General features: G+C 39.2%; 1 protein-coding gene across 1 annotated transcript; it reads left to right on the top strand.

Moving 5' to 3' along the window:
* Window positions 1-806: 806 nt before the first annotated feature.
* On the top strand, window positions 807-27,130 carry prtga (protogenin homolog a (Gallus gallus); the record flags this gene model as incomplete). Its single annotated transcript, XM_079262569.1, has 19 exons — window positions 807-873; window positions 1,275-1,577; window positions 9,545-9,689; window positions 9,823-9,956; window positions 10,218-10,514; window positions 10,606-10,765; window positions 11,122-11,369; window positions 12,663-12,827; window positions 13,584-13,889; window positions 15,769-15,957; window positions 21,088-21,183; window positions 21,277-21,463; window positions 21,930-22,057; window positions 22,227-22,397; window positions 25,546-25,725; window positions 25,835-25,958; window positions 26,054-26,195; window positions 26,328-26,438; window positions 26,732-27,130. 19 exons carry the CDS (start codon window positions 807-809, stop codon window positions 27,128-27,130), a joined length of 3,552 nt encoding a protein of 1,183 aa, XP_079118695.1.

The following is a 27,130-nucleotide window of genomic DNA, read 5'->3' as shown; positions in this document are numbered from 1 at the left end:
CTTTATGTGTAAATGGAACCTACAGCTAAGTGATATTTGCCTTTTTGGTTTTATGTACAAAGAAGGAATGGCCAATTTTACATACTAATACTCAATACTACAACACAATATTATACAGCATTTCAGAATAAAAAACATTACCCCATTACATTATTGTGTTTGATTTAAGATTTAGTGTGTATATTAAGATTTTGTTATAACTTGTATATATAACATCACAGATGTTACATAAAAGTTTTTTGTTTAGTATTAATTAATTATACCAAGATAATCATTTGCATCGGTTTTCACATAAACTAATATATAAAATCCTACATCCTACATACAGCTTTTAAAATCTGCTAAATGCAATGGTTAAGATGTGAAGTCAGCTGGCTGGTCAAACTATGTATTTTCTAGCAAAAAGCTTGCCATAATACAGAAAAAAAAATAAGGACATCCATCCCATAATAAAAGTAATGGAGTCAGTAAACAGAGTAATGGAGTTCTGTAAATGCCTGATTGCAGTCTATAAATTTTGTACAAAGAATTTTATGCATGGTAAGGATTATTTGGTGTGATGCAGAGAGGATTATAAGAGCTGTGCCTGGTTGGACCTGTCCTGTTTGTGTTCTGCCAGCAGGTGGCGCTAGACCACACACTACACGATGGCCATCAAGAGGCAATTAAATTGACTGTCCATCCCAGAGGAGGGAAACTGCGCTCCTGCATCACTGACCACTAGTCCTTGTCGTCAGTAGCACTGCGGATCATGTTGAGGAAACAACCACCAGAGAATAGCTAGAATGCATGGACAATTAATGTAAATGGCGCCTGTCAAAAGGAAAATATATCAGCTTTTGCTGTTCTTTATCATTTTTCTTCCAATCTCAGGTAAGAAGCGTTTTAACTTTTGAGTAGTTTGCGAGTTGCAACACGTAAAGTGAGTAAGGTGTGTGACTGGCTGAAGAACATCTCTAGAGGAGCCGACAGCAGATCTGTTGTTAAAGTTTGGAGTTGCATTTTAATCTGACCTTTTCTGCGACAGAGTGATACCTCAGTACCTCGCTAACTGTCTCTGAACTGCTGCCTGTGTAAAACAAACCTCATGTGTTCCTTTTCACATCTAAATGAGCAGAAAATGCATTTATTTATATTAAACTACTTATCCCCATTGGTTGAACTCCTTGTGAAGTCCCTTCTTCCTCAGTCCTGACAGAAAGCCTCATGGTGATAAATATCTTCACATTTTGTGCTTGTTTCTCACTGTTCTCCTTGTCTTTTTTTTCCCACAGGTGTTTTCTGCTTTAGTGAATTATTTTTTACTAAGGAGCCCCATGATGTCACTGTCATGCGGAAAGAAGCGTGTATTTTGGACTGTCAGGCACGTGGAGAGGCCCCCATCGATGTTTCATGGCTCAAGAATGGAGTGAAGTTGGTGGAGAATGAACGGGTGTACCTGCTCTCCAATGGCTCCCTTTATATTTCAGAGGTGGAGAGCAGAAGAGGAGACAAATCAGATGAAGGGCGCTATCAGTGCCTTGCTCAGAACAAGTATGGAACAATCCTGAGCCAGAAAGCCCGTCTTACAATCGCAAGTGAGTATCATGCTGGAATTAGATGAAAAATGAAGTGTTGACAACATGTTATCGACATATAAGAAATATAAGGTTATTAAAAAAGTTCTATACCATTACTTTTTAAAACCTAAAGTAAAGTCCACATCTTAATGCCTGGATTTTCCTAATATATGTGTACTTGGACTCATATCTGTTGTGTTTTAGTTGCTTAGTCATGCACTCAGACAGCCTGGTGGGTAGCAGGAAGAAGAACAATTCTTCAAAGTTAGAGCTCAAGAAAGATGTTGCTTGGGTAAAGAAAATGTCTATTGGTGTGTTAATGAAGGAGCAGGAGATTTGAAAGGTTAGTAGCTGTCCAGGATACTAGCCTTCCAATGCTAAAGAGCAGATGACCCCTATTCACGAGCCTGGGCTTTCATGTTATTGCACCCTGATTGCTTGAGGAATTGTTCTTTTGGAATGCTTTCTCCTCCAGTGCAGTGTGAGTTGGCCTTGTATTTTAAGGGGGAGGTGGGGAAGCTTCAGGCTGTGCTGGTATTTGGAACCTTATATCATCTCCTCCTACCACCATGCCATGCATCTTGCAGAGCATTTTTCTAAGAATACATGTCACCTCTTCTACCCTGTGAGTGATGCATTCAACACTGTACTAAAATATCCGGTTTTAATGCCCCTTTAGTATATTTAAATTTGGAATATGTTAAATGATTGAAATTAAGAAAATAGCTGCTTGCTGTGTTTGTCATCTGTGTTTACATGTTATGTCTTAGTGTTTTACTGTGGAGTCAGTTCCTCCTTTGATGTGAAGATGATAATGCTGAATTGGCAATATTTGTTAAGATTTTTTTTTTTAAAAAATATGAATAAATCCAATTAAGTCTTTATATATATAAACTTTGTATCACCTCTATGTAAAAGAGATACTAATACTACCATAAAGTGCAATACGTACAAATTTTAGAACAGACATAATTATCCAAAGATGGCTTAATTAAATACATGTGGAGCTGGTACCCACGAGTATATATAGTTTTATTAATTGATCTAGTTGTAGGTTACCCGCTTTATAGCTAAAAGTAAAGAGGTGATAAAGGCTGTCAGTAAGCTTTACTAGTTTGTTTTAAAATGGCACTTAGACCTGCTCCAAGGTCTATCTGGAAGCTCATAAAATTTTCACATAACTGAGAAATGCTCAGTTGAAGGACACAGAGGTAGCAGTGGGGGTTGTCACAAGTGGCAAGCACACACACCTACACACACAAATGTGAATTGCTGTTTCCCAGTACTGCTGCTTTACCCCGAGTGTCTAAATGACCAAACTTTATTGCAGGCATTCCCAGGTCAGGGGGGATTGGAGTCTTTGCACACAATTGTTTTCTGCCTCACTACTCTGGTGAAAGAGTGAAAAGCTTTTCACTCTGACCGTTTTTGTCCCCATTGCCTCCCGTGCCCACAAAAGAAAGGAGATTCTTGGGGGGTAGTTGTTTGCCCTGAAATCAGTGGACAGAACAGCTGGACTTGGTCACCACAGCAAGGCTAATTACATTACAGTAGTTGTAAAAGTTAAATGTTAGTAAGGTTGCATAGTGATTGAAAAGTGAGGCTGCAAGTTGTTTGTGTAAATCTGTTGCTCTGCACTCAGAAAACATGATTGCTTGTTTTCAGGGTATGGCCACTGGAGAAATTTTGTTTATTATGAACATTTTGATCCGCGTGGTCTTGTGACCTGAGGCCTTTTCATATGTTAGCACCTCAGCTGGAAGATGGATGGCACAACATGTGGCAAGCCTCAGCACTTGCTTTCATGAAATGGTTTATGTCTCTGGTGCAGGAGTTATGCTGTGTGGGAGCTTTTTAACCCTTTACACACATGCCAAAACTTCTGATTGTCATTTGAGGCGCATGGTGTTGATGGAGAGTAACCTTAAACATTGGGTTATAAGGCACAAAGGTGAGATGGGATTTGGCCTCGATGAAAAGGAATGTGACACCTGATATTCATCATGTGACTTTTGTCAACAGACTTCAGATTGATAGGGGTTTTGGTTGAGAGATTGCCTCTAGAGGCAGCTCCCCTTTTACTGATCTCTTGTACCATGTGACCACAGGTACACAAGGCAAGAAAGCAAAAGAAAACATCAGATTTCTCTCAACTTTCCGCTGGTTTCACCAACTGTATGCTAACAGTAAAAGCCCCAGATCAGTCCATAATGGCAATGCTGTTATTGATTTGTTAAAAGTGAAATCTGGGGTCATGTATGGGGACAAAACACCAACTAACAATCTCAGTTGAAACAGACGGTCTGTCCATTCTAGTAGAAGGTTGTGTCTTTTGAGAATAGTCTGCTGTTACATTTATTATTATCAAAAAAGTGTTACTTGATATTATTTGGCATAACTGATGATGTTGACTGTGTTATTAACTCTTGATTTGAATGCTTTCAGTGTATGGCAATTTATGGCTGTATGTAATGTGGGCCTGACACATCTGTCTAAGGTGAGGTTAGAATTTCAGATCAACGCATCCATCAACATAAAATGACATCTGTTCTGTGGCAATGCAGAGAGGTGCTGCATGATTGCCCAAATATTTAGCAGATTTTGCTATCTGTATTCCTGTGTTTAAGTAGACCAGTGGTAGTGTAAAGCTTCTTACAGCAGTAAAAAGAAAAACCAGGGGTATCTAGCAAAATTATCATCCTGGCATCATGCTATTTGATAGATTTTTCTGTTTGCTGTGGTTAAAGGAAAGCTCATTCTCAAATACAGGTGAATTCTTATGAATATTTTCATCGAAAGCTTATAACTGCGTAAATGCAGAATAAAGTTTTTAATAAGGTGCATGAAGTGGCAGCTGCATTTTAGGACTAAAGTTTATTTCCTTTCCATGTCCACAGCAACCAGGTCAGGTCCATTATTTTAAGTTGCTAAGGAATCCATATGCTTTGCACTGGCTTGGCACAATTAGAAGCTCCAATAAGAGTAAAGCAAACCTTTAAGTGTGAACTGCAATGTGAATGAATGAAATGCCCTTAAGTGAGACAACTCAAAGCCTGGGATCTTGTTTTTCTCCCCTGCTGGATAGGAAAGGTTACCATGGCTCCCCTGAACGGCAGACCCAGAGGTCAAAGGTTTCTTTAAACTGTTCAATAGATGGAAGGCAGTGAGACACAGAACAAGACTTAAAACTGTTATAAAATAACACAAAACGCATATCTAATTTTTTTCCGTTGCCATGCTCAGTGGATTTAGTTCACTTTAATTTAATATTTTTCTTTTTACATTTTTGTTTGTTTTGCCGACATTTTATTTGTTATATGTGACATGGCCAAGGATAAAAGTTTGCTAAAAACAAAATAGAGCTATATAAATTGACTTTTTTTTTTTTTTTGCTTTGATCTGATATAGAGCTTAAAGACAATGAAACCACTGTCTGTGAGCGAAGGGTTACTGTTGAGTGATTAGAAAACTTTGGCAGAGATAAGGAACAGGAGGAGGACGATGAATGCTCTTTCTGACACTGCTCCCCCATTGACTAGCCCGAGCTTAGAGGGGTCATGCTGCTCATGGGAATTGTTCTTTGTTTAGTCAGGCCAGTGGTCACTTGACTGTCCTGCAGCCTATATGGAGAAGCAGCACATCCACCGACCAGTCAGTGATTGATTTGTGGGCTTTTCAGCTTTGCATTATTCTACTTTGTGCTTATCAGCCCTCCCTTTTTTCAGTGCTTTTTTATTAATGTTTATTGGGGTCAATGAACATGGTAAAGAAGTCACTGCTCAGTGAAATACTTGTGTTTTTCAGAAGAAATGGTGAAATGAACAAAAACAGAAACAGAGTAGATGTAAAGTTTTGAGGGTTGATTCGCTGAACTGATGGCCATCAATTCAGTGCACAGCCTGCAGGAGCAAGAGGAGATGATCAATTTTAATGTCTCCCAACAAAGATAGGACCCTTGGGGGTGGGTTGGATGAGGAATGGTTTGAGGGACATGATAGCCATTCACATAACTAAACACATATGCGCTGCCTTTGTCATCCGCACCAGGTTGAACTCCACCTACCATCTTTAATTAGTGACGGCATTATTTTTTAGAAGTGTCATGATAATTTCACGTCATAGCCCCTATCTCAGTGACAGTGGATTTGGTAAATATGTTGTTCTCCTAATGTGAAATGCTCAGTTGGAAGTTATAGACACAGTGTGTATTGTTTTGAGATGTGATATGTATTAAAAAATAAAGGTAATGTTTCCTTGTGCAGTAGCACAATTTAAGCTGACAACCTTAAAAGTAGAAGGCCAAATAGGAAAAACCCATTTCTGGAGGTGTTTCTGTACCTTCATAAAATGTCTACTGAAATAAAATGACTTGTGTCTTTATATATTTTGAAGAGTTAAATGTGTTAGCATACCTTATGTAGAAAACCTATTTATGCAGGTAAAAGATCTGTTGTGTCCACATACCAAAAAACTGACCATAGTAGCCACAGGAGAAAGGACTGAACTAATTCCAGGCATTTGTAGGGGAATCTTTGTTTGAGTTTGACCTGTCCACTGACCTTTAGTTTGTTGAGCTGCCTGCATTAGAGGGCCCATCTGCCACAAAGTAAAATGTGATATATATAGCTTTACTTTGCAGATTCCCTTTGGACTTCATGGTGAGCGTGATTGAATAAGCCATGAAAACTTATTTACAGTTACTTTTATAATTCTTCAGCTGTAACTGTGTACTATTACATGGACATGAAGTTTATTTAAATTAAAGTTTGTGATTCATTCAACAGTTGTTTTTGTGGATGTGTGGATGAATGCTGAACTGATGTCTCTCCTGAGGGAGAAGGGTGGCTTCTGACGTTCTCACATTACATATTGTGTGATGTAATGCCTTGCAGCAGCTTCATTTTGTTTTCCTTCATGTGTTTTAGTAGCATCGTCTGGCAGATGTCCTATTGAAACAGAAAGGGATATTATCACTAAACATGCTTTTAAATCAACACAGCGAGAGAATAAACTTGGTGTTTTCCAGGCAGTTTGCTTGGCAGAATTGAGCAGCAGCGCTGGCTTGGGGTAGTCAAACAGCACTCTGCCTGAGTTGAGTGTGAGTCAGGATTTGTGGAGGTCAGAGGTGAGAGGTGAGATTGCTGAAAAGGGCATATGGTCGGAACTGTTTCTTCAAGCTTTTGGAGAAAAGGCTGAGGTATTTATTCTATGTTTGAGTTAAGGGTGAATGCCAAAATGTGCTGTTATTACAAACACGAATGGGCTGTATGCTGTAAGAACTGCCTTCAGTTAAACATGATAATGGATTATGGATGGTTAAATGAATAAATGTATTTGATTAAATAAATCATACAGAGCTTGATTTATTTGCTGTGATAATTTAATCCTCGCATTAGTTGGTCCTCAGGCAAACACCATCGCTCAAAGCAGCTGGACTGCTCAGTCCAGTATACGACAACCCCGAACATATATAGATTTTCTACCTTGTCTTAGTAGTTTTATCAATAATCAATGACTGTCCTGCTGTTTGTCGGTTCAGAATCGCTTGCCTGAATGAAATGGCAAAGTAGGGAGGTAAGGGATCAGCGCAGCTCATCTCCCATGCCCTGCAGTCATGTCACTTCAACACATGGTGGGTGTGTGTGGAAAAGGGGGTTTGAATGGCTCTCCCTGCCTCTATCTTCACATCAAACAGCCACAGTGGAGTTAAGGGGGTAACAACTCAAGACTAATTTGATTAAATGGGCCCATGGTGAGGACATCTGATCCAGATCACAGTTTCCGTCTTGTTCAGCAAGAATATCAGTCACCCATTTAAAAAAAAACAACAATTTAATTATCAATCATGCATTTAATATTTTGGTTTATTCTTTCATCAGGTCGGTCCTACACAGTCTAAAGTCACCATTATGATGATTAAATAGAAATAACACCAGAAGCGATGAGAATAATGTTGCTGTTGTTTATGATGTGGACATGGCATTCATTTATTTATATATTTTTGTTGTGGACTGTTGTGTAACAAAATGCTGATCAAGCTGCTGCCTTTTGTTTTGGCCAGGACTCAGTCCAGACTCCCTAAAAAAACAGATATTTCATTTCCACAGTCCTATTTTTCTGCTTAGCATTGAATAGGAATAAATCCATGAAGCACATACTTTAAATACTTCAGTGAACAGACATATAGATCCTTTTCTCTTTCAAAATAAGGTGCATTTTCCACCTAAAATATCAGCATGGTTTGTCAGAAAGTTGCTGTCAGACGAGTAAAGGTCATTCATTGAATGTTTTTTCTTGTTTTTTGGAAGCTTGAGCTCTCCTGCTGTTTAGGACCACAACACCTGGCAGTTCTGCTTTAACACAGACATTCATCATCCCCCTCATGCACACTGTGTTTATTGCAGTGTAGGAATTTCTTCTAGACCTCTTCTTGAAAGCAGAGGTTGCCACAGCATGGTGCGATATGTTGTGGAAAACACAGTCAGGATGATGGATATCAAATGCTGTACAAAGCTGGCAATGTGTGTTTCCCCTTCTCGTTCTTGTTTTGTTTTTTTAACACACAGATTTACGTTTGCTGCATACTGTGTGTTCCATGCAACATTTCCAACTGATTAAATTATAAAACAAACTTAAAGTGTTTTGTAAAGTTCTATGAACCCCCCTCCCAAGTAATGGAAACACGTGGTTGGGCATAATGCTGCCCTTCCTGCCCCTTTGTGTGATTTTCCTTTTTTGACATCTGTTGACTCACTGCAGCTACGGCAGAGGCAGCTCTAGGTTTGTGGACAGAAGTTAAAGAGCACAAATATGTTTGTATGTAGGTTGTAGTTGTGCATTTTCAATATAAATGTCCTAAATATTTGAAATATGCATTTTTGTACGTCTACTGATTGCTCTCTCTCTCTCTTTCTCTCTCTACCTCTCTCTGTATGTTTGATTGTTTTATGTATTTATTGTAGTGAAAAGTTAGCATGCTGTGAGTCTCTGTCACATACAGCTGTGGAATTGATTTCTTTTTACAAATAACTAACCACGAGCTTCTGCAGCTCTCTGAGAAGAGGGGGATGGTAGGGCTGTGGGTGACCTTTAAGGGACTTTTATGGCTTGTGAAGAGCTCCTCTCAAAGGGAGTATTTATTAACAAAAACAGCTAAAACAACTTAAATCATTGTACAATTCACAGAGCACTGCTGTATAAAAAAAGGCCTTGTTGGAATTCACATTGAGTCTCATTTGCTTGTTGGTCAGCTGGTGGCTGACAACAGCTCAGTTTCAGCGAAACTCTATCCACGCAGGATGTAGCTGTTCCACTCCAGTCAACACCTTCTTGCAGCTCTCTGCATTTCTATGGCTTTCAGTAGCGGACATTGCTGTTACATGACATCCATTGGATGTGACTGACATGGATGAATGTCTAAAAAATATGACAATGTTTGAAAAGAAAGGCTAGTGTCATTTTGGACTTGTAAAAATGTTATTGTTTGTTAGTAATGACATCTGTATGTAGCTTCGTAGTAATAATCTTAGTCTCTTCCCTTTGCTTGGTTATGTAGGCAGGCATTTTGTTAAATTTGCTTGGACTTAAAGTCAGTTAAAGTTTCCCCAAAGCAAGTTTTAAGGCAACATGAGTGAAACTCAACACTGCCTTTTACAACAAAGAAACACCTCTTGGGAGTTTCCTGTGACTTCATCCTAAAAAGAGTACACATGAAGGATAAAAACAGGAGTTTTCTTTTGTTTATGGCCAAGAATGATGGTCTAGTCTTCTTGCAGATGTTCGTAATTGTCACGGTTTGATTGTGGACAAGTGTTAAATTCTTATTTAAGTATTTATTTACTGACTACATTCTAAATGATGGAGAAACAAGGGAAATATTTACTGAAGAAATGAACAACAGATTCATTTTGTTTCGACATAAGTTATGCAGACCATTATTTACCAAGAAAAATCCACAACTCATCTGCTATGATGATTTTCTCCAGGTATGTCCTCTTTTGCACTCCAGCCGATGTCCATCGTGGTTACTGAAGGCTCAGTTGCCAGATTTTCTTGTAAAATCAGTGCACACCCACCTCCTATCATCACTTGGGAGTTCAATCGTGTCACATTACCCCTCTCCTCAGAAAGGTATGTCTTATTGTTTTCAGTCTAACATCACGGTGCCTATTTATATTTCTCTGGAGAAAGATTTATAAGATAATGTGCCACCACTCTTGTTTTTTACACATTGTGAACATATTTGCCATGTAATCACATTTAGAATCACAGTCCTGCCTAGTGGGATTCTTCAAATCCACGGGGTGCAGCGAGCGGATACTGGACAATACCGCTGCATTGCCACCAACATTGCTAGCCGTCGCAGAAGCACAGAAGCCACCCTCACTGTCACTCCAGGTGTGTCAACTAGCTCCTTTTTTCACTGTTGTCAAAATTCTGCCCATTAAATTTGAACTTAATGTAGGTCCCATGAATTTATGATGAGATGTGAGAAGAATATCTGGTCTGTATCTTTGGAGTGATTATAGACTTGTCAATACAGAAAGGTCTATTTATTCTCTAAAGGCACAGCAACAGAGAGACAACACTTTTACTTGACTGTACACATCATATCACACAACGTGCACTAAATTCAGCTGTTCTCCTCTTTATTTTCAGCTCCTGGCCCGAAGCTTCCCCAGAGACCACACATCATTGCTGGACCACAGAACATCTCGGTGTCGTTGCATCAGAGTGCCATCCTGGAGTGCCTGGCTACTGGCTATCCACGGCCCCTCATTTCCTGGAGCCGAGCAGACAGCAAGTCTATTGACGTTTACAATACCAAAGTGTTGGGAAATGGCAACCTTATCATCACAGACATCAAGCCCCAGCATGGAGGAGTCTATATGTGCAGAGCCACCACTCCTGGCACACGAAACTATACCGTAGCTTCGGCCAATGTAACTGTGCTAGGTAAAGGCAGTGTCCTGTAATTTGTCTGTAAATATTTTGAAATGATACTAATTGCTTAGGAGTCTTCATTTTGATGTTGTTTTTTGTAAAGCACCACCTTCGTTTGTGGAGTGGCCTGAGAGCTTGACCCGTCCACGTGCTGGCACTGCCCGTTTTGTGTGCCACGCTGAGGGAGTTCCAGCACCTCAGATCACGTGGTTCAAGAACGGAGAGAAAGTTGACTCCAATGGGCGGATCAAGATGTACCACAAGTATGTTTCTCTTGCATTAATTTAAAATCATGGGATCCCATAAGTTTATTTTCTAACACTTCATGGCAACCAGAAACCTCTCTCTGTTGACAACCAGACGCTCATTTAACAGTTGTTGTCAACCAATTTAAAACAGCTAAAATAAATAATTCACTATGTTTCCTAGAGTAGAAAGGAAACTGAATAATTTACACCTGTGTAAATTGGATTTTAGTTGGTTTTCCAATAATTTGTTCCTGCTCTTTATTCAACTGTCACTGCTTGTTAAAGTAATTATAGAATGACAACACCCTGGAGAAAGGGCCTCGGAGCACAGCTGTGTGGATGTTTACTCTATATTTATTTGTGTCTCCCAGTAAATTGGTCATCAACCAGATAATCCTTGAAGATGATGCTGTTTATCAGTGCCAGGCTGAGAATGAACTGGGATCGGTCCTCTCAATGGCAAGACTCATCGTAGTGATGTCAGAGGACCGACCAAGTGCACCCAGGAATATCCAAGCTGACACAGTTTCAAGCTCTGCCATCCTTCTGGCTTGGGAGAGGCCTCAGTATAACTCTGATAAAGTTATTGCGTACTCTGTTCACTACATGAAAGCTGAAGGTACGTCAGAACATCTTTGTTTTTTGTGCCACTAGAAGCTATCCTTAAATTTAAAGAGAAAGAAATTTATTGTTTGGGACATTTAATGTGTCAGGAAGTATCAGCCTTGACTTTTCAGCTTCCTGCTTCAGACATTTCTTCAGAGTTGACAGTGCTATTCAGTCAGAGGTTAAAAACAGGAGTGATTTAAAGTGAAGTGCAACAGTTTTTTTTTTTTTTAACAAACTAGGCTAGCCATTAGTATGGTGGACTTATAGAATTTCAAGAGGTAGGTTCCTTTCCTCTCGCTGAAAAAATGCAGTATGAAGACAATCGTATGAATTTAAAAAAAAGCACAAGGGTTGTTTTGTAGCTGCAGAAAAGCTTTACGGTCTTTTCAGCTTTCCTGGGAACTCTTGCTGTTGATAACAAGAGTCACATTTAAACAATGCACCATTTCAGGAAAATATGCTGCCTGTGCATTCAAGCACTGCACTCAGTCACAATGGCACTAGCTTCATTTGTTGAATTCTACTTAGAAAAATGAACATCTGCTGGATGTAGCTGACAGTAAGGAGGTCAGAAAAAGGAATTTGACCAAATTCTTTCTGCTATATTGAATAATACACTGTCAGGGATTTTCTGGACTCAATATAGATTTTTTGACACATTTTCTTTGGTCCCAGTCAGACAAAATAGTTGTCCATTGACATTGACAGAGTATCAGACAGTGCACTCTGCACCTGAGGATGTTGACAGAGAGACTTTGCACTAAATTGAGGCACCAACTGAAAGGAGGAACTAATTAGCTTGTGTGATGGAGTGTCCAAAAACTGTGTATTCTGTGAGGCAGTGAGCGGGTGTGAAATGGACAGAAAGGCAAGCATTCTGTCTTCTCAAAGAGGCGCACTGAGGCTTTCAGACTGTTTACAATGCCCCTTTGTTTACTCTGAAGTACGATGTTTACCAGGTCAGAAATCAGACCAGGTATATGAGTAATTTTCTTCTGGAGTAAAAACTTTTAAGACTTTGCTTAAATACTTTTGTCACAAAGGCTCTAAAAATTTGTAATTACATGATTGTAAGAAGAAAACCTTGGAAAAAAGATCTGATCTGTTGAAAACTAGACAGTGTAATGCTGCTTTACTCTGGATCTACGCAGGTATACCTAACTTATATTCAGTTATTCAGTTTTAAAAACATGAATGTCTCCAAAACATATAACAACACATTGTTTCATGGCATCAATCACAGATTAGATGGATAAGTATTGTTATTCTTTGACCTAATTTTAGATTATTGTTATTTGTTCAGGATTAAACAATGAGGAATATCAGGTTGTGATTGGAAACGATACAACTCGCTACATTATTGATGATCTGGAGCCAGCTCGCAACTACACATTCTACGTGGTGGCCTACATGCCCATGGGAGCCAGCCGAATGTCGGACCATGTCTTCCAGTATACGCTCGAGGATGGTAAGGATTGCACCGAGGGAGGATTGAAAATGATGATTTCCCCCATACTGTAAAGACAAACTCAGAAAAAAGAAATATGAGATTACTTAAATTAGCAAATAATATTTGTCAGAAAACTTGGCTGTAACCTAGAAGTGCTGGAAGATCTGTAAATAGGTTAATAGTGCACTTTAGAGTCACAGATTTCCATCTTTTTTTACACCTTAATGACTTAATGTGACTGCTTCATGTATTGACAATGTCAGGGGAAAAAAAACAAAAAGAAAAACTTAATTTGTTTTTCTCTTACTCATTTATCATTAGTTTACATTTGGTTGGATGATGAGGAAAGTATTTTTCACAGATCAGTTAATGTTACAGTCATGTCAAATATTTCTAAACAGTATGTTTTATGGAAAATAGATTAAGAAATATTTTGTATATAAAAACAGACAGAAGCTGATCCAACTATCAAACACTGGATGATACTGGCAATTGATCACAATGTTGCAAAATAAAAATAACATAAAATAGTCTTTCTAAACCCGCTTGCAAAATTCTAGATAACAACCAAACACAGTCTGGGGAATTTGACTAAATTCATGTTGGTTGGTGGTAATGCATCAATTACCAGTTACTTATCTGTTTTATTCTTAGGTTGCACATTGGATTTTTTTTTTTACTGTGCAACCAATTGACATCATTATTTGAGATTCATTGAATAACAAAGTACCGTAGTTACATTCTGGTTAATTTTCTTCTCTTGTCGCTCTGCAGTTCCCCTCCGGGCCCCAGAGCTCAGCCTCACCAGCCACAGCCCCACAGACATCCAAGTGTCTTGGCAGTCTCTTCCAAAAAAGCTGAGTCGTGGGCGAGTTACCAGCTACCGCTTGTCCTACCGCACCACTTCTGAGAGTGCAGTATCACAGATCGAGCTGCCTGGAGAAAAGACACAACATCTCCTGGAGAACCTGCAGCCTGACACCATCTACCTTTTGCGCATTGTTGCTGCCACCAGCGTGGGGTGGGGGGAGCAATCAGTCTGGACATCCCACCGTACTCCAAAGGCATCCAGTGCTCAAGGTACAACATTAAAGTTCTCTTTTAAACTGTTGTGTGTTGTAACAATATTTCTATCACCACAGAGGAACTTGACAAATACATCTGAGTTACCACTACTTAGCTCAGTTTAAACCATGAGATCAACAAGACAGAAAGAAAAGCTTGCTCTAATAATGCTGTTAAGGGAATGTGTTTGTTACTTACTGACCTTTGCCCTACACCGTCAGTAACACTGGATGGGCTCAGCCGTGTGTCCTAAAGGAAGGGGCTCAGGCCTCCAGGTGGGGAGGGAGTATATGGCTGCTTTGAGGAACATCTGAAGCTTTGACAAAGAGGGAGGAATGATTCATTTTTTAAACTCAGATGGGAATCATTTACTGACAGCACCTCTCATTTCTAAGATAAAGTTCTGTGAAATGTCTCCGTCACCTGTTGACGTTCTTTCTAGTTTGTTTTGGGTGTGTAAAATTTGTTACATACTCAACAAGAAGTGAGAACTTTGTTCTTGCTCTCGAGGCCGCAAGAAAAAGAAAAAAAAAATAAAAAATCTTTTTCGTCTGGTCATTTCATATTCTACAAGAAACTTTGGGGCTGGGATCACTGCGTGTATATGCTTTTATGCACAATGAACCCTGTCATTTCAAATTTAACGAAAAACTTTGTGCGCAGCAGTGCAGGTTGTGCACCTGTTTGGGTCTGTATATTTAAATGCCACATGTAACATTTTTTGGTGCTTTCTCATCACCTAGCTGTCTTACTTAAACAAGCTGTTTAATCTGCATCAGCAAAAATGCAGAAGCGGCAACCATACGCTTTATGCTTTTCCATGTTAACAATGCCCACCTCAAATGTTCGACCAATTCAATTTAATTCAGTTCAATTCAACTTTATTTGTATAGCACCACTTCACAACAATGTTGTCACACGGCACTTTACACACACGAATCAACATACACATCATTTCGAGCCAATTCATACATAGCCTATAATAGAAACCAACTGATTGCATCGAGTCATGACTTCGATCCAATCCCCCATCCTGAGCATGCATGCGGCGACAGTGGGAAGGAAAAAACTCCCCTTTAACAGGAAGAAAACCTCCGGCAGAACCCGGCTCAGGGAGGGCAGCCATCTGCCTCGACTGGTTGGGGTGGAGAAGACAGGAAAGACAGAACAACATGTACAAATGCACTTATTCAGGAAGACCTGCGGAAAAAACGAGAAATAAGTTAACGGCAATATTGGCATAAATTTATACATTAATATATTGGAGAAATAGAGCAAGGTACTTCTCAGTTTATCAGGTCACATCCCCATTGCTACATAAGTAATGGATGGCTAGATTACCCATAACTATATCTCCAATCACACCATGCTTCTCTGAGCCCCACGATAAGAACGTTCTGCCAGACCGATGTGTTGAGAACGGTCTTCAACCACGTCCTTGAGAACAAAGTCACATCGTTTTCTTCTCGGGAAACTGAAAACAAGAAAGAGGTTCTCACTTCTCATGAAGTATGTAGTAGGTTTCACAGGCAGTGAGACTCATATGGTAGTTAACATTTCTCAGAAGAAAACCTGGTTAGGAGGCTCATCTGTCCAACATTTTAAGTCTGGAAACAGTTTATCCTACAGTACAGATAGCCTTCAGTTATGTGGTAGAAAACAGAAGCCTGTCTCTGAAGTTTTGTTGGTTTAAATTGGGGAAATATTAAAATAGTTTGCTGTGTCACTGTGTTAAAATTAGAAGCTAACTCAGTACATAGATTATTCATCAGGCAGAGGGCACATTACACGCACCTTTCATTACGTTTTCATTATCGTGTGTCTTCTTGTTTCTGTAAATCATCTTGCAAAACAATGATCAAAATAAATTTTTTTAAATTCTGTTTTTATTCAGTTCCTCTGGCTCCTGAGCTGCATCTGGAGCCTTCGAACTGCACCACCATTTCAGCACGATGGCAATTGACACCCAGAAACTCAGCCAGTGTGCAGGGCTATAAACTCTTCTATCATGAGGAGAGCCAGCCTGAGAGCATCCCACTTCAGCTGCATGCCTCTTCAAATAAACACATCATTGGAGGCCTTGGTAAGTTTTTCCCCCAGATTACCTTGTGCCACAGTGGCATCTTGTATGTAGGTTTCTGTATAGCAGTCCAATTGTGAAAACCAACACGTTAGTTGTTTTGTAATTCCACTGCAAGTTCTCCATATGACAACACTTTTAGCCAGTATGCTGCATAGATGTACATTTGTTACAAAGAACATAAACATAAAGTAAATTATGTTATGCCTAAGTTATATAACAAAATCAATTGTCCAGGTAATAACAGCTGTTGATCCGGCAACTAAAGTAAATTGCTCAAATATGTTTCAACACACCTTTTAAAGGTTTATATAGTTATTTTAACTCACAATATTTTCAGCAAAAAGCCTTTAGTTGGCAAATTTGTTTAAAGCAACCACAGAATCTGTTGACAGCCATGGCATGTGAGTGATTAATAGGTTTAAGCTTTGTCATGTGTGGAGCAGAGGTTCACTGGGCGTGGAGGAGAACAGCACCACATCCCAAGCCATGACCTCCCAACCTCTGAGCAGGATTTCTGTGCTGTGACTTTTTTAGCGGCTTCTGAATGGGGTTTGGGGCATATCACATCTTTTCTGGCCTTCGGGTCAGATTCATTTTAGCTGTTTTGTTTGAAAGAGGAAAGGAAGCCCAGGCCGATGCAATGGACATCTGACCATCTGTGGCCAGAGGGGGTCAACCAGGTGGTCAGCAGCTGACTTGTAAATCAGCAAGCTCTCTGCTTGAATGAGATCTGAAAGAAAGGAAGAGAGACAAGGAGGCACTATAAATTAATTAGGTGTTAACTCTTAACTGCTGCAGGCATTTAATCAGTTAGATATTTACTTGTGCTGCAGTATACGTCCTGTTAGAGTAACTGCTAAGACTGTCTTTGGTGATAAATTAAGTTTGATACAGATAAAAATCACACTACTAAACTTAATGCCTTATGATGCCATCTCTTCACTACCTAAAAAATTTTAAAGAAATAGCTAATATATTCAGCTGTATTTAGATTAATCTGTTTTTATTTGTATTTTCCTTTTTCGCATTTTTACATTAAATAAATAGAAAGGAGAAGATGAGCAAGATGCAGTCACTCACCATGAATAACTAAATGGAAAAAAAACATCAGATAAATAAAAATATGTTGTTTTTTTCCACTTTGTTAAAAGAGCTGTGCAAGGCTGTATTTTAAAGAGAGGAAAGCTGTTGTCTAAAGGCTGATTTATTGTGTGTTTTATGACTGCTTTGAGCTGCGTTGCTGGAGGAGCACGGACATCAAAGACTCTCATTGTGTTTGGCTTTGAGAGTCACAAAGATAGTTTATTAGCCAAGACTTAAAGGAAATGCATCCCTTGACTAACTGACAAGTGACTGAGTTGCTGGCCAAACAATGGGCCGGTCTTTTGAGCTCTCTAACTTGTAGCTTTGAGCTGCAACACCACACATGAAGGAAGAGGTGTAAACAGGAGAACCTACCCTCCTGTGTGGTAACACATCCTGCAACAGTGAAAACACTGACGTGCCGGAGGGAAAGTTTCCAGAAGATATCCAATGAGATTTAAAATGTCTTAACAATTCTTATATTTTAAAATGGTTTTGAAACTGTCCTTTTAAGATTAAGTGCAAGCAAACATAAAAAGGTTTTAGATTTAAAGCCAGTCGAGATATGGATTGAGTGTAATGAACATTAGATGTTGTATGACAGAAATGGAGGATAGACATAAATTCAGGATATAAAGAAATTTGCCCTGTATGTACAGTTTGTTAACATAAATCATCAGATGCTATGGGCCATATTAGACCAAGTAAAATGTGTTTATTCATTTTAAGAAAGATGGTGTCATTTTTTTGGCTAGGTTGTTGTGAGTACATTTTTAAGAGGCTTTGAGATAATTATTGGAGTTTTTGTTATAATTAAATAGATTTTCTCTACTTTAGCCTGTTATTTATTGCAAATGATCATAAAGCAAGATGAAAGGATTAGTACAAATTGGCCTAAAACTTGAAGAAAGAGTGATAATTATATATTTGGGTTGTGTTTGGTTGCAGTCATATAATGCTGACATTTGTTGGAAATGGTTATTAGCTGATATTTTCTCTACATGCAGTACTGTTCCTCTGATTTTAAGGTACTTCATAACAAACCACTGTGAACATGAATTGTTTCAGATAGTTTGGATGGTATTTCCTGCAAGTAACTTGAAGCCTGCAAGAAGTCCTAAGTTAATTTTTCCAAGCAGATGATCATTGCAAATTAAATGTTCTTGCACTGTAAATGGAATTTCCTATAATCCCTTTGACGTCGAACACAGCAGCCATGCCTTCATTTAAATATTCATTTATTTATTTACTTGCTAATAACAATGAGTACTAAACTATCAGCTGTAGCAGTACTGGGTGTTGTTGACTCAGCTCTGTATACAGCAGCAGAAGAACACGCTCTAAACTGGCCTCCTGTTAAATTATCAATTATGACAATCCAGATGATTGAAAGCAAACTCTGAGAGCTAGGAATGTGCCCGAGAGGCTCCAATTGGGTATAAATGGAGCAGTGATGTGACCTTTCCTTGCATGTGTATATTCTGTTCAGCCTATGAGAGGAACATGTAGTCATCACTGAGGCTTAAATACCTCTCATACCTGTTGGCACCAGACATTGCTAGACACACGACTAGATTTATCTCACAGCCTCAGGCCATGTTGCATCCTGTCCATTCAGATGTTATGAAGTGTAAAAACTGGATCAAAATAGGAGCCATTCTAACAGGTTATTTCATGCTTATTCTGTATGTGTGTCAGTGTGTGACTGTTGATTTGTGTGAATCGGGGCAATAGTGAGAGGAGTGGTGGGGGATGATAGATGCTGGTGTGAAGGTTCATGCAGGAGTTGACATTTGCGGCCCCTGTTCAGGCCTGGTTTGCTGCGGCCTGGGGGGCCTTTTGCAACAGAACAAAACTTTAGGGGCCAATAGCAACAGGATTTCAGCTGTAAAAAAGAAGTAGAAGAAGGGGGAGGGGGGTTACTGCAAATGGCTCAAATATGCCCTCTAAAACAAACAGAATAATATATGGCTGTATGTGTTCTTTCAAAAAAGCTTCCACAGCAGGACTTTATTTTTTGTGTGAAACTTACAGCTGATAACATTAAATGTTATCAAACTAATAAGTTACAATTATTCTTAGCAGTTTATCAAATGTCTTAGCCTTTGTACATAAGACATATGAAAGTATACATTACACAGTATATATGTATTGTTTTGAAAAATCATTTCATCCTTTAAAATCAGGATGTCAAAAGAAGATAAAAGAAAGCATTTTTAAAATCTTTTGCTTCACATGTTTATTTCATAGATACAAAGTTGTTGTAAAATTTTATTGTGAGTAATGTTACACCGTGGTCGTTTCTTATCTTTTTATTTGTTTTATCATCAGGAAGTCACATTGTATTTTGGTCACATCACGGTGCTGTTTCTGTTCACCCGTCTGTGTCTGATAAACACACATGATGGCCAGGTTGTATCTTATTAGGACACAGCACTGCCTGGTATTAAACAGCATTTTATTGACTCTTGGTGTTACCCTGTTTTTCCCCTCACTTCCTCTGCTTGACCCTCCCCCTTAAGAGCAAGATGTGTAACCCCTCCTTTTGCAGGATTTAGCTTGCCCAGATTCCATGTCAAAGGTCGTGGCCCAGATGTCACAGCTTCCCCCTCTTAGAGCTCCTCTCTCGCATAATTACGGCAGACCCATTGTATTGTGAGGCTGGGAAGAGGTGCACTCAAATGCCTGCTCCGCTTTAGAGGTGGACACTGAGGTTTAACAAACTGCAAGAAGAAAAAAACTCCAGATAACAAGAAAGACATTGTACAAAAACTCTAGAGAATCTTCTTTTTTAAAAACTTTTTCTGTCAGGAGCAAATGAAGCTATATCTCTCAGATCATTTGACATAATCAAAATCTAAATTCTCCTCAAAGGTTACATTATCAGACTTTTAGTTTTGCTTTTTCTTGTCTTTGTAATTAACTTTTAAGAGGGTTTCTTTGTAAAAGAGTCTCATCTCATATTCCACACCCACTTGCAGTTTTATCTCAGCCAGACCTGCCGGTCACTGTGCGGCTCTTGTGAAGCTCCTCAGGGTTTTCACTTCCTCCATTTCTCCTAAACTTTGAAAACCTTCATAGAAACAAATGAATCTCTAGTGGTCTTCCTCTGTTTCTACATTCCCAGTGCAAGAGGTGCAGATTTGCTGGACACAGAATTTTTAATATTATTAATAGGTTAACTTGTATCGTTCATATCGTACATTGAAGAAACTTTGAGGAAGCTGTTGTCAAACATTCATTATGCCTAATTGTATCACTAAAAACACAAATGTGTTTTAAATTTTCTAATAAATTAGCATCAGAAATATATAACAATATTGTCTTGTAAAATAAAAAAAAATGCTTCTATTTGAAAATGTTGTCTCCCTCCACACAGATTTTTTTTTTTTAACCTAGAAACAATTGAAACTTTAGGGCTCTTATTACATTTCCTTAACCGTCTGTTAGGGTTGACATATACTACCCACGGTATTGATATTGTATGCAGCATTTAAATTGGTGCCTGATCATTATTCTTTTTTGGGGGTAAAGGGACATTTGGTCAGATGGCTATTGTTTAGGACCCGGTCTTCAGGGTCACTGAGGCCTGCAACTGCTGTTGACTGGCTGCAGTGTCCCTCCCAAGGGATTTTATCTCTCTGACCCCTGGATTCAGAGCCTGCATAGAAATGGCCACTGACCGCTGACCAGTGGGTCTGACCGGGGCCAGAGAAAGGGCTTTCTTATTTGCAGTCAAAAGACTTGGGGTGACAGGGTGATAGATAGCGGAGCTTTTCAGTTCTGCTGTCCGGAGTGGTTGAAACTGACCAAAGGAGTCCCAGCACCGAGCATCTGTTACACTGCCTCACCTCTTGTTCCCATCACACAATCACAGAAACCTTACTGACCCCACACCCACACAATCCAGCTCACTTTCAAATAGCACCAATGCTCCCCATTGGCTGCAGAAATCTGACATATTGTTATGGCTCATGTTAAGTAATAACATTGATTGCACAATAATGGTGAGCGTAAACTAATTTTTTTTCCTTTTTCTAAATATAGATCCCAGAAAGAAGTACCATGTTAAACTTCTGGCTTATAATGTTGTTGGAGATGGGTACCAAGCAGACCAGACTATCAGTACCCCGGGATGTGTCTGTAAGTACTGCACTATTTTTCATGGTGCTTTTCCTACAATCCAAAGTAAAAACAACAACAAAAACCAAAATATCTATGTGCTGTGTCTCTCAGCTGTTAGAGATCGCCTCGTGCCTCCTCCACCTCCTCCACACAATGTGCACGCCAGGACCAACAGCTCCACTGCTGTGTTTCTACACTGGGGTCGACCAGCCTTCACATCCAGCAATGCGGTCAACTACACCGTCCGCTGCAATCCTGTAGGCCTGCAGAATGCGTCACTGGTGCTCTACCTGCAAACGTAAGAATCACAACACAAGATGTCAATTCCCTGGCACCACCTACACAAACCATGGCCTTTTAAACTTGCTGCTACTTGCAAGTAAATATGTGATTGCAAATTTACGAGACACAAGTTTCTCTGGCCACCTAATGAACTATTACAGATTGATGCTGCTTTACTCTGTCTCTGTCTATTGTCTGCTTTGACTTTCATGGATAGACTAATTATGGTCACATGATTTATCATACCATCAATCAGCTTTTTATACTGCAATACATAATTAAAAGTAGTTTGAGCTTCATTTGTTTTTTAGAGAAACATCATCTGACTCAGTTAAGGTTTAACAACATGAATAATTTCCTCAGCAGTATCTGTGTTGTTGCTCGCTGCACACACACACACATCATCTCCACATCACCCTCTTCTGGGCAGTTTGAGCAACATGTGTTTTTTTTTTTTTTTTTTACTCATTTTCATTCTGCAGGAATGAGCAAAACCTCCTGGTGAGAGATCTGGAGCCAAACACTAAGTATGAATTTGCCATTCGTCTTCATATTGACCAGCTGTCCAGCCCCTGGAGCCCTGTTGTCTATCAGAGCACCTTTCCTGAAGGTGAGTGTGAACTCTATATTTTATTTCCTCTCTTCTTATTAACATGGCCATGCACCTCAAGTTTTAATTAGCATTCTGCACCAAAGTTCCTCTCCCTTTATTCTGTCTTTAATGTATAAAATCTAATGGGTTTTTTTTTCACATTCTCTTTATGTCTGTCCCCTCTCAGCTCCCACACAGCCTCCATCCAACATCAAAGTGACTCTGATTGAGGAGGACACAGCGCTTGTTTCATGGAAGCTCCCAGATGAACCCAATGTTCCTGTTACACGCTACACAATCTTGTATGCCTCTAGAAATGCCTGGATTGCCGGGAAATGGCAAGTGCTTCAAAAAGAAGGTAAGTAAATAGGAGATGAAAAGACAGAAATGACTATTAATAATTCAGTTCAGTGAACCAGATGTCAGTGTTGACCTACACTTAAGTGATTATGATAGGACAACAAAATATGAAGATGCAAGAAAAATAAGTCACTCACAGTTGAAGAAGTCTTGGAATTACTATTTACAAATTTTCACAGATGAGGCAAAGGAGCATAATAGTGGCTTTTAGTATTTACGTATCTGAAAAGAGAGCAGGAAAAGGTTTACAACTTCCTGATCATATGCCAGCAGAGATTATGGAAGTTAAGGTCCTGGGTTAGGTTATCAGCATTTCAGTGCGTTGAAGAACATAAACAGAGCCATTCTCTCAGAAATAACCAAACACTCTGCATGTTAATAAAACAGGATGTGAGGTGGGATTTTTGTGGGTTCCAGCACACCTGGGAGTAGAAGTGAATGAAGGAATGGCCGATCTGACAAAACGTGTCGTGAAAAACGACAAAGTAGGATTTTATTTGCATTATGAGCCATTAGATTATGTGGAAACAATAAAAAAGTTATCCAAAAAGCAATAGCAAAGCTTATGGTAACATGATCCCAAGCATACTTTGCAATGTATGGACAGAAAAGTGTTGGTTTATTGATAAAATGAAAGATTCAGTTAGAATTACCAGGCTGAGACTTGGAAACAAAGACAAAATAACTGTTGCAATATTTGCCTAATATTAAGAGATTCATTAATTAATTAAGTTTCTCTGCCATTTATACCAATTTAAGGTCACAGGAGAGCTGGAGCCTATCCCAGCAATTAGCAGGGAGAGGCATTGTGCTCTCTGGACAGGTTGCTATCACAGGGCCAAAGCAGAAAGACACTCTCATTCATTCACACGGATAATTTAGAATGACCAGTCCACCTAACATGCATGACTGTGAATGGTGGAATACAGCTGGAGCACCTGGAAAGAACCCACACATACACAGGGAGAACATTCAAACTGTACTCAGAAATGCCCCTCTTCATTCCTCTCCCCAGTCAAGGTCCGAACCAGTGATTTTTTTGCTTTGAGGCTGCAGCACTAACCACACCAAACCACAGTGCGGCTCGAAGTCATTAAAAAAAAAAGTCACTTTTGGTAATATTAAGTTATAAAAGATGGTATAAAAAGCCTGACAATGACTGTGTACAGCTAGCCCATGGAAAATCACCTGAATAATAATGGCAATATTATGTCAGAGACGTGTGAAGCCAGCCAAACCCAAAGAAGAAAATATCTAAATCAATCATTTTTTAAATTTCTCCCTTCTTCCTCCTCTTTCTTACGTGATTTAAAAAAAGACTTTCATTTGTATTATTTACCATTTTTGTTTTCATTTAGGCTTGTATTTTGACTGTTACTCTGTTCACATCTGATACAGCAACTTTGCTTCATACTGATGATTGAGTATGGAGAAGATTGGAGTTCATTTTGTTTCTGTAGGGAGAATTTGTTTGCCTTTTTTTAGATATAAGATCATAATCTCAGAATCTACAAAACATTGTCATATGTTAGCACAGAATTATAAAAAACATGAACATTTAACAATATAATTCTTTGTCTATTAATAATAATGTTCTGTCTGAAGTCGAGAGGTGTTTTTAAGGCAGATGAACTCAGGAGACACATAAGAAAGACTCACAACTCCCCCTTTACCACTGGCAAAGAGGTCAAAAGTGAATTCCCTCCAGCTTAGCCCAGCCCCCTCTTACCTCAAACTGAGCATCCACCCCCATCCACCACCAGGGTTCCAGTCTTTGCTGGGACCCTGGTGGTGTGGAGACGGGATGGTCTAAAGAATGTGAACAGCTCTGATCCCCTGACCCCTGCCCTTCCCCTCAGATGCCCTCAGATGAGGACTGTTTTTACATGGTCATTTTCTTTAAAAATAAGCTCAACATGTGTGACGTGAGGAACATATGAACATGTGTCTTAATTTAGGAAAAAATGTCCTCGTAGTTTTTATTAATTATTAGTTTTTGTATGGGTGGAACATGTTATTGATATTACTGTATAGTCTCTTTGGACAGATTCCTTCCTTTTGCTCCTCTCAGGCTTCCAGTGTTGATGCAAAACTAACCAAAGCTAGAAATGGCTGCAACACCATGTTTTCTTAATAGACAAGTATTACAAGCCAAGAAGCAATTCTCAGTTGTGTAACTTTTCTCTAAATATTACATTTTAGTACTCATTAACGATCACAGTTTCACAAATCGCTAATATCTTAAATGAACCTGCACTAAATATGTCTACTATATATGCCTGTATGGTCTTTTAGTCACCCAAGTACTTCTTCATTGTACAGTCGTTAGAATACCAGATTCAGATTTTATTTACCTAGTATCTGTACACATACAAGTAACTTTACTCTGAATTTTCTATCTCACCTTTGCTCTACAGTATATATGACGGACAACCACGATTAAGCAACAATACTAATACTAAAAATTAAAAAAATATTAATTAAAAAAATACACATCATATAAATACAAATACAAGGTGTCCTGTGGATTGAAGGTGATCAGTGGATACAAAGTCGTGCAAAAAAAAAAGAGGTGCATAGAATAAATGATAAATATTAGGAGATAAATACCTGCATCTGTATGCATATCATATTCACAGCAGGATTATGTTACAATATGTACAGTGAGCAGGGTGTGACAGTGAAAGCATCACATGAAATTATTTTAATCATAAAAAATAATAATGCTCTGTACATACATTTTTATTTAATAATGCTGAAAAGGTAGGTGATTTTGGAGGCATATGGTTATTGACAATGGTTTGTAGAGTCTGGAGTTGTGTAGCACCTACTAGAGGGGAGAAGTGAGAATAAGCTGTGTTCAGGGTGTGATTGCTCAGAAATAGCTTGTTCTCTGACTCTGCAGGAGTCCAAGTGTTATAAATACAAAATACAAAATAATTTCAGTAAAACTATTTCAGTTATTTGACTTTTTTCCATTTATGGTATGTTTTTAACTACATCTGACAACTCAAAGGTATTTAATTGTGTTTTTGTGGTCAGAAGGTCATTACAGATACTGAGATTCTCACAATAATAGTATGTTGGCCTCAGGAAACAGGCATGAAAAAAATGTTTATTCACAAAGACCAATGATTTAATCACAGGGAGTATCACGATGGCGCTACTGGAGAACCTGAGGCCAGGCCAGGTGTACTTGGTAAAAGTTTCTGCATCTAATGACATGGGGGATGGACCATTTTCCCATGCTGTGGAGCTGACAGTAAGACCAGAGCTTTCCAGTGGTAATGATGTCCGGCTCTCTCGTGGTTCCACACACTCTACCGGTCAGTGCAATAAATATTATGGTCACTGAAATACAGGACTTACTGAAAATCCTTTTTGGTGGTGAAATACCGTAGATCTGTCTGACAGTGTAGCTGTCGTCATTTCCAGGCTTCTCTGACGGCTTCTACCACCTGGACCAAAAGTCAATGACTGGTATCAGTGTGGGAGTCTGCATTGCTCTCATCTGCATCATCATCTGTGCTTTCATCATCATATGCAGAGGCAAAAACAGGTACTTCCTGTCTCTTTACACAGTGATAACACTCTTTACTCGCCGCTATTATTCCACTTTTCTTGACTGTACACTCTCATGCTCTTTCTCTGCAGGAAACTTTCAGCTGTTAAAACTTATAGAGAGCACGCGAACACCTCTCCTCCAGCTGCAGGACATCTTGGATCTGAAGGACAAGTGGAGAATGCTGATCTAACCATGTCAATTATTAGTCAAAGCCATTTTATTGATGCCAAGGTACAGCAAACTTTGGAATAATATGCTGTTCTGATATAAAATGTCCTCTTAATGTGGAAGGAGTTAAAAAAAACTGCATATTTTTCATTTATCCTTCTTTTACAATTAACTTTTGAAACATTTTTACTGTAGGGTGGAACAAATCTCGTTATCAATTCTCTTGGCCCTGTTCAGTCCAACTCTAAGAATAAGAAATGGTCTTTCTTCAGACGTGAGATGAAAGAGGACACCAAAACAGTGCAGGTATGATTAAGTCTGAAAAGGTTTGTTCATTAAATCATCAGAGGCAGTTTTTGGATTGGAGCGGAGATAACCCCATATGTTGTGAACTAAACCCAAACACAACTTTTTGGCCTGTTTAGAAACGTTTCTCAGAAGTTTGAAATTTGCTTTTGAATTATTTACAAAGCTTTCTGTGAGGACTATTGAAAACATTGTTTCCATGAGTAGGGGACCTCATGACAGTGAGATCAATTTTAACCATCTGCAGCTGTAAAACGGAGGTGTGTGACTCACAAATTTTCTCTGTGCTGTAGCGACACGGTGTTGTCTCATACCAGGCGGGTATCACAGTGTTGACCTATGAAGAAGAACTCTCCTCTTCTCCAAACCAGCCAACCACCCTCCAAGCCCTGCTTGGATGTTCAGGCGATACGGAGAGGTCTTCCAACAGCGAGGGCAGTCATGAAACTGGTGACTCTGGTCGCTACTCTCATGATGAGACAGAGTTGACAAACCTGTCGTCTGGTCCTAACAGCCACCCCCCATCTCTGAGAGCAGAGGACAGCGAAAACTCAGACTGCAGCAGCCCTGCTGAAGAGCCAAATGAGCTATCAGAGGAGAACCCAACTGACCTAAAGGGAAGCGTGTCTGACGATACTGGCTGCGATCATCAGGACATCCAGAGCAGATCTCAGTCTGCACTAAGTGTGTAG

Source organism: Telmatherina bonti (genome assembly GCF_933228915.1).
Source record: "Telmatherina bonti genome assembly, chromosome: 1".
NCBI classification, from domain to species: domain Eukaryota; kingdom Metazoa; phylum Chordata; class Actinopteri; order Atheriniformes; family Telmatherinidae; genus Telmatherina; species Telmatherina bonti.
The sequence above is the reverse complement of the archived record's forward strand: the minus strand, read 5'-3'. Positions and strand labels throughout refer to the sequence as shown.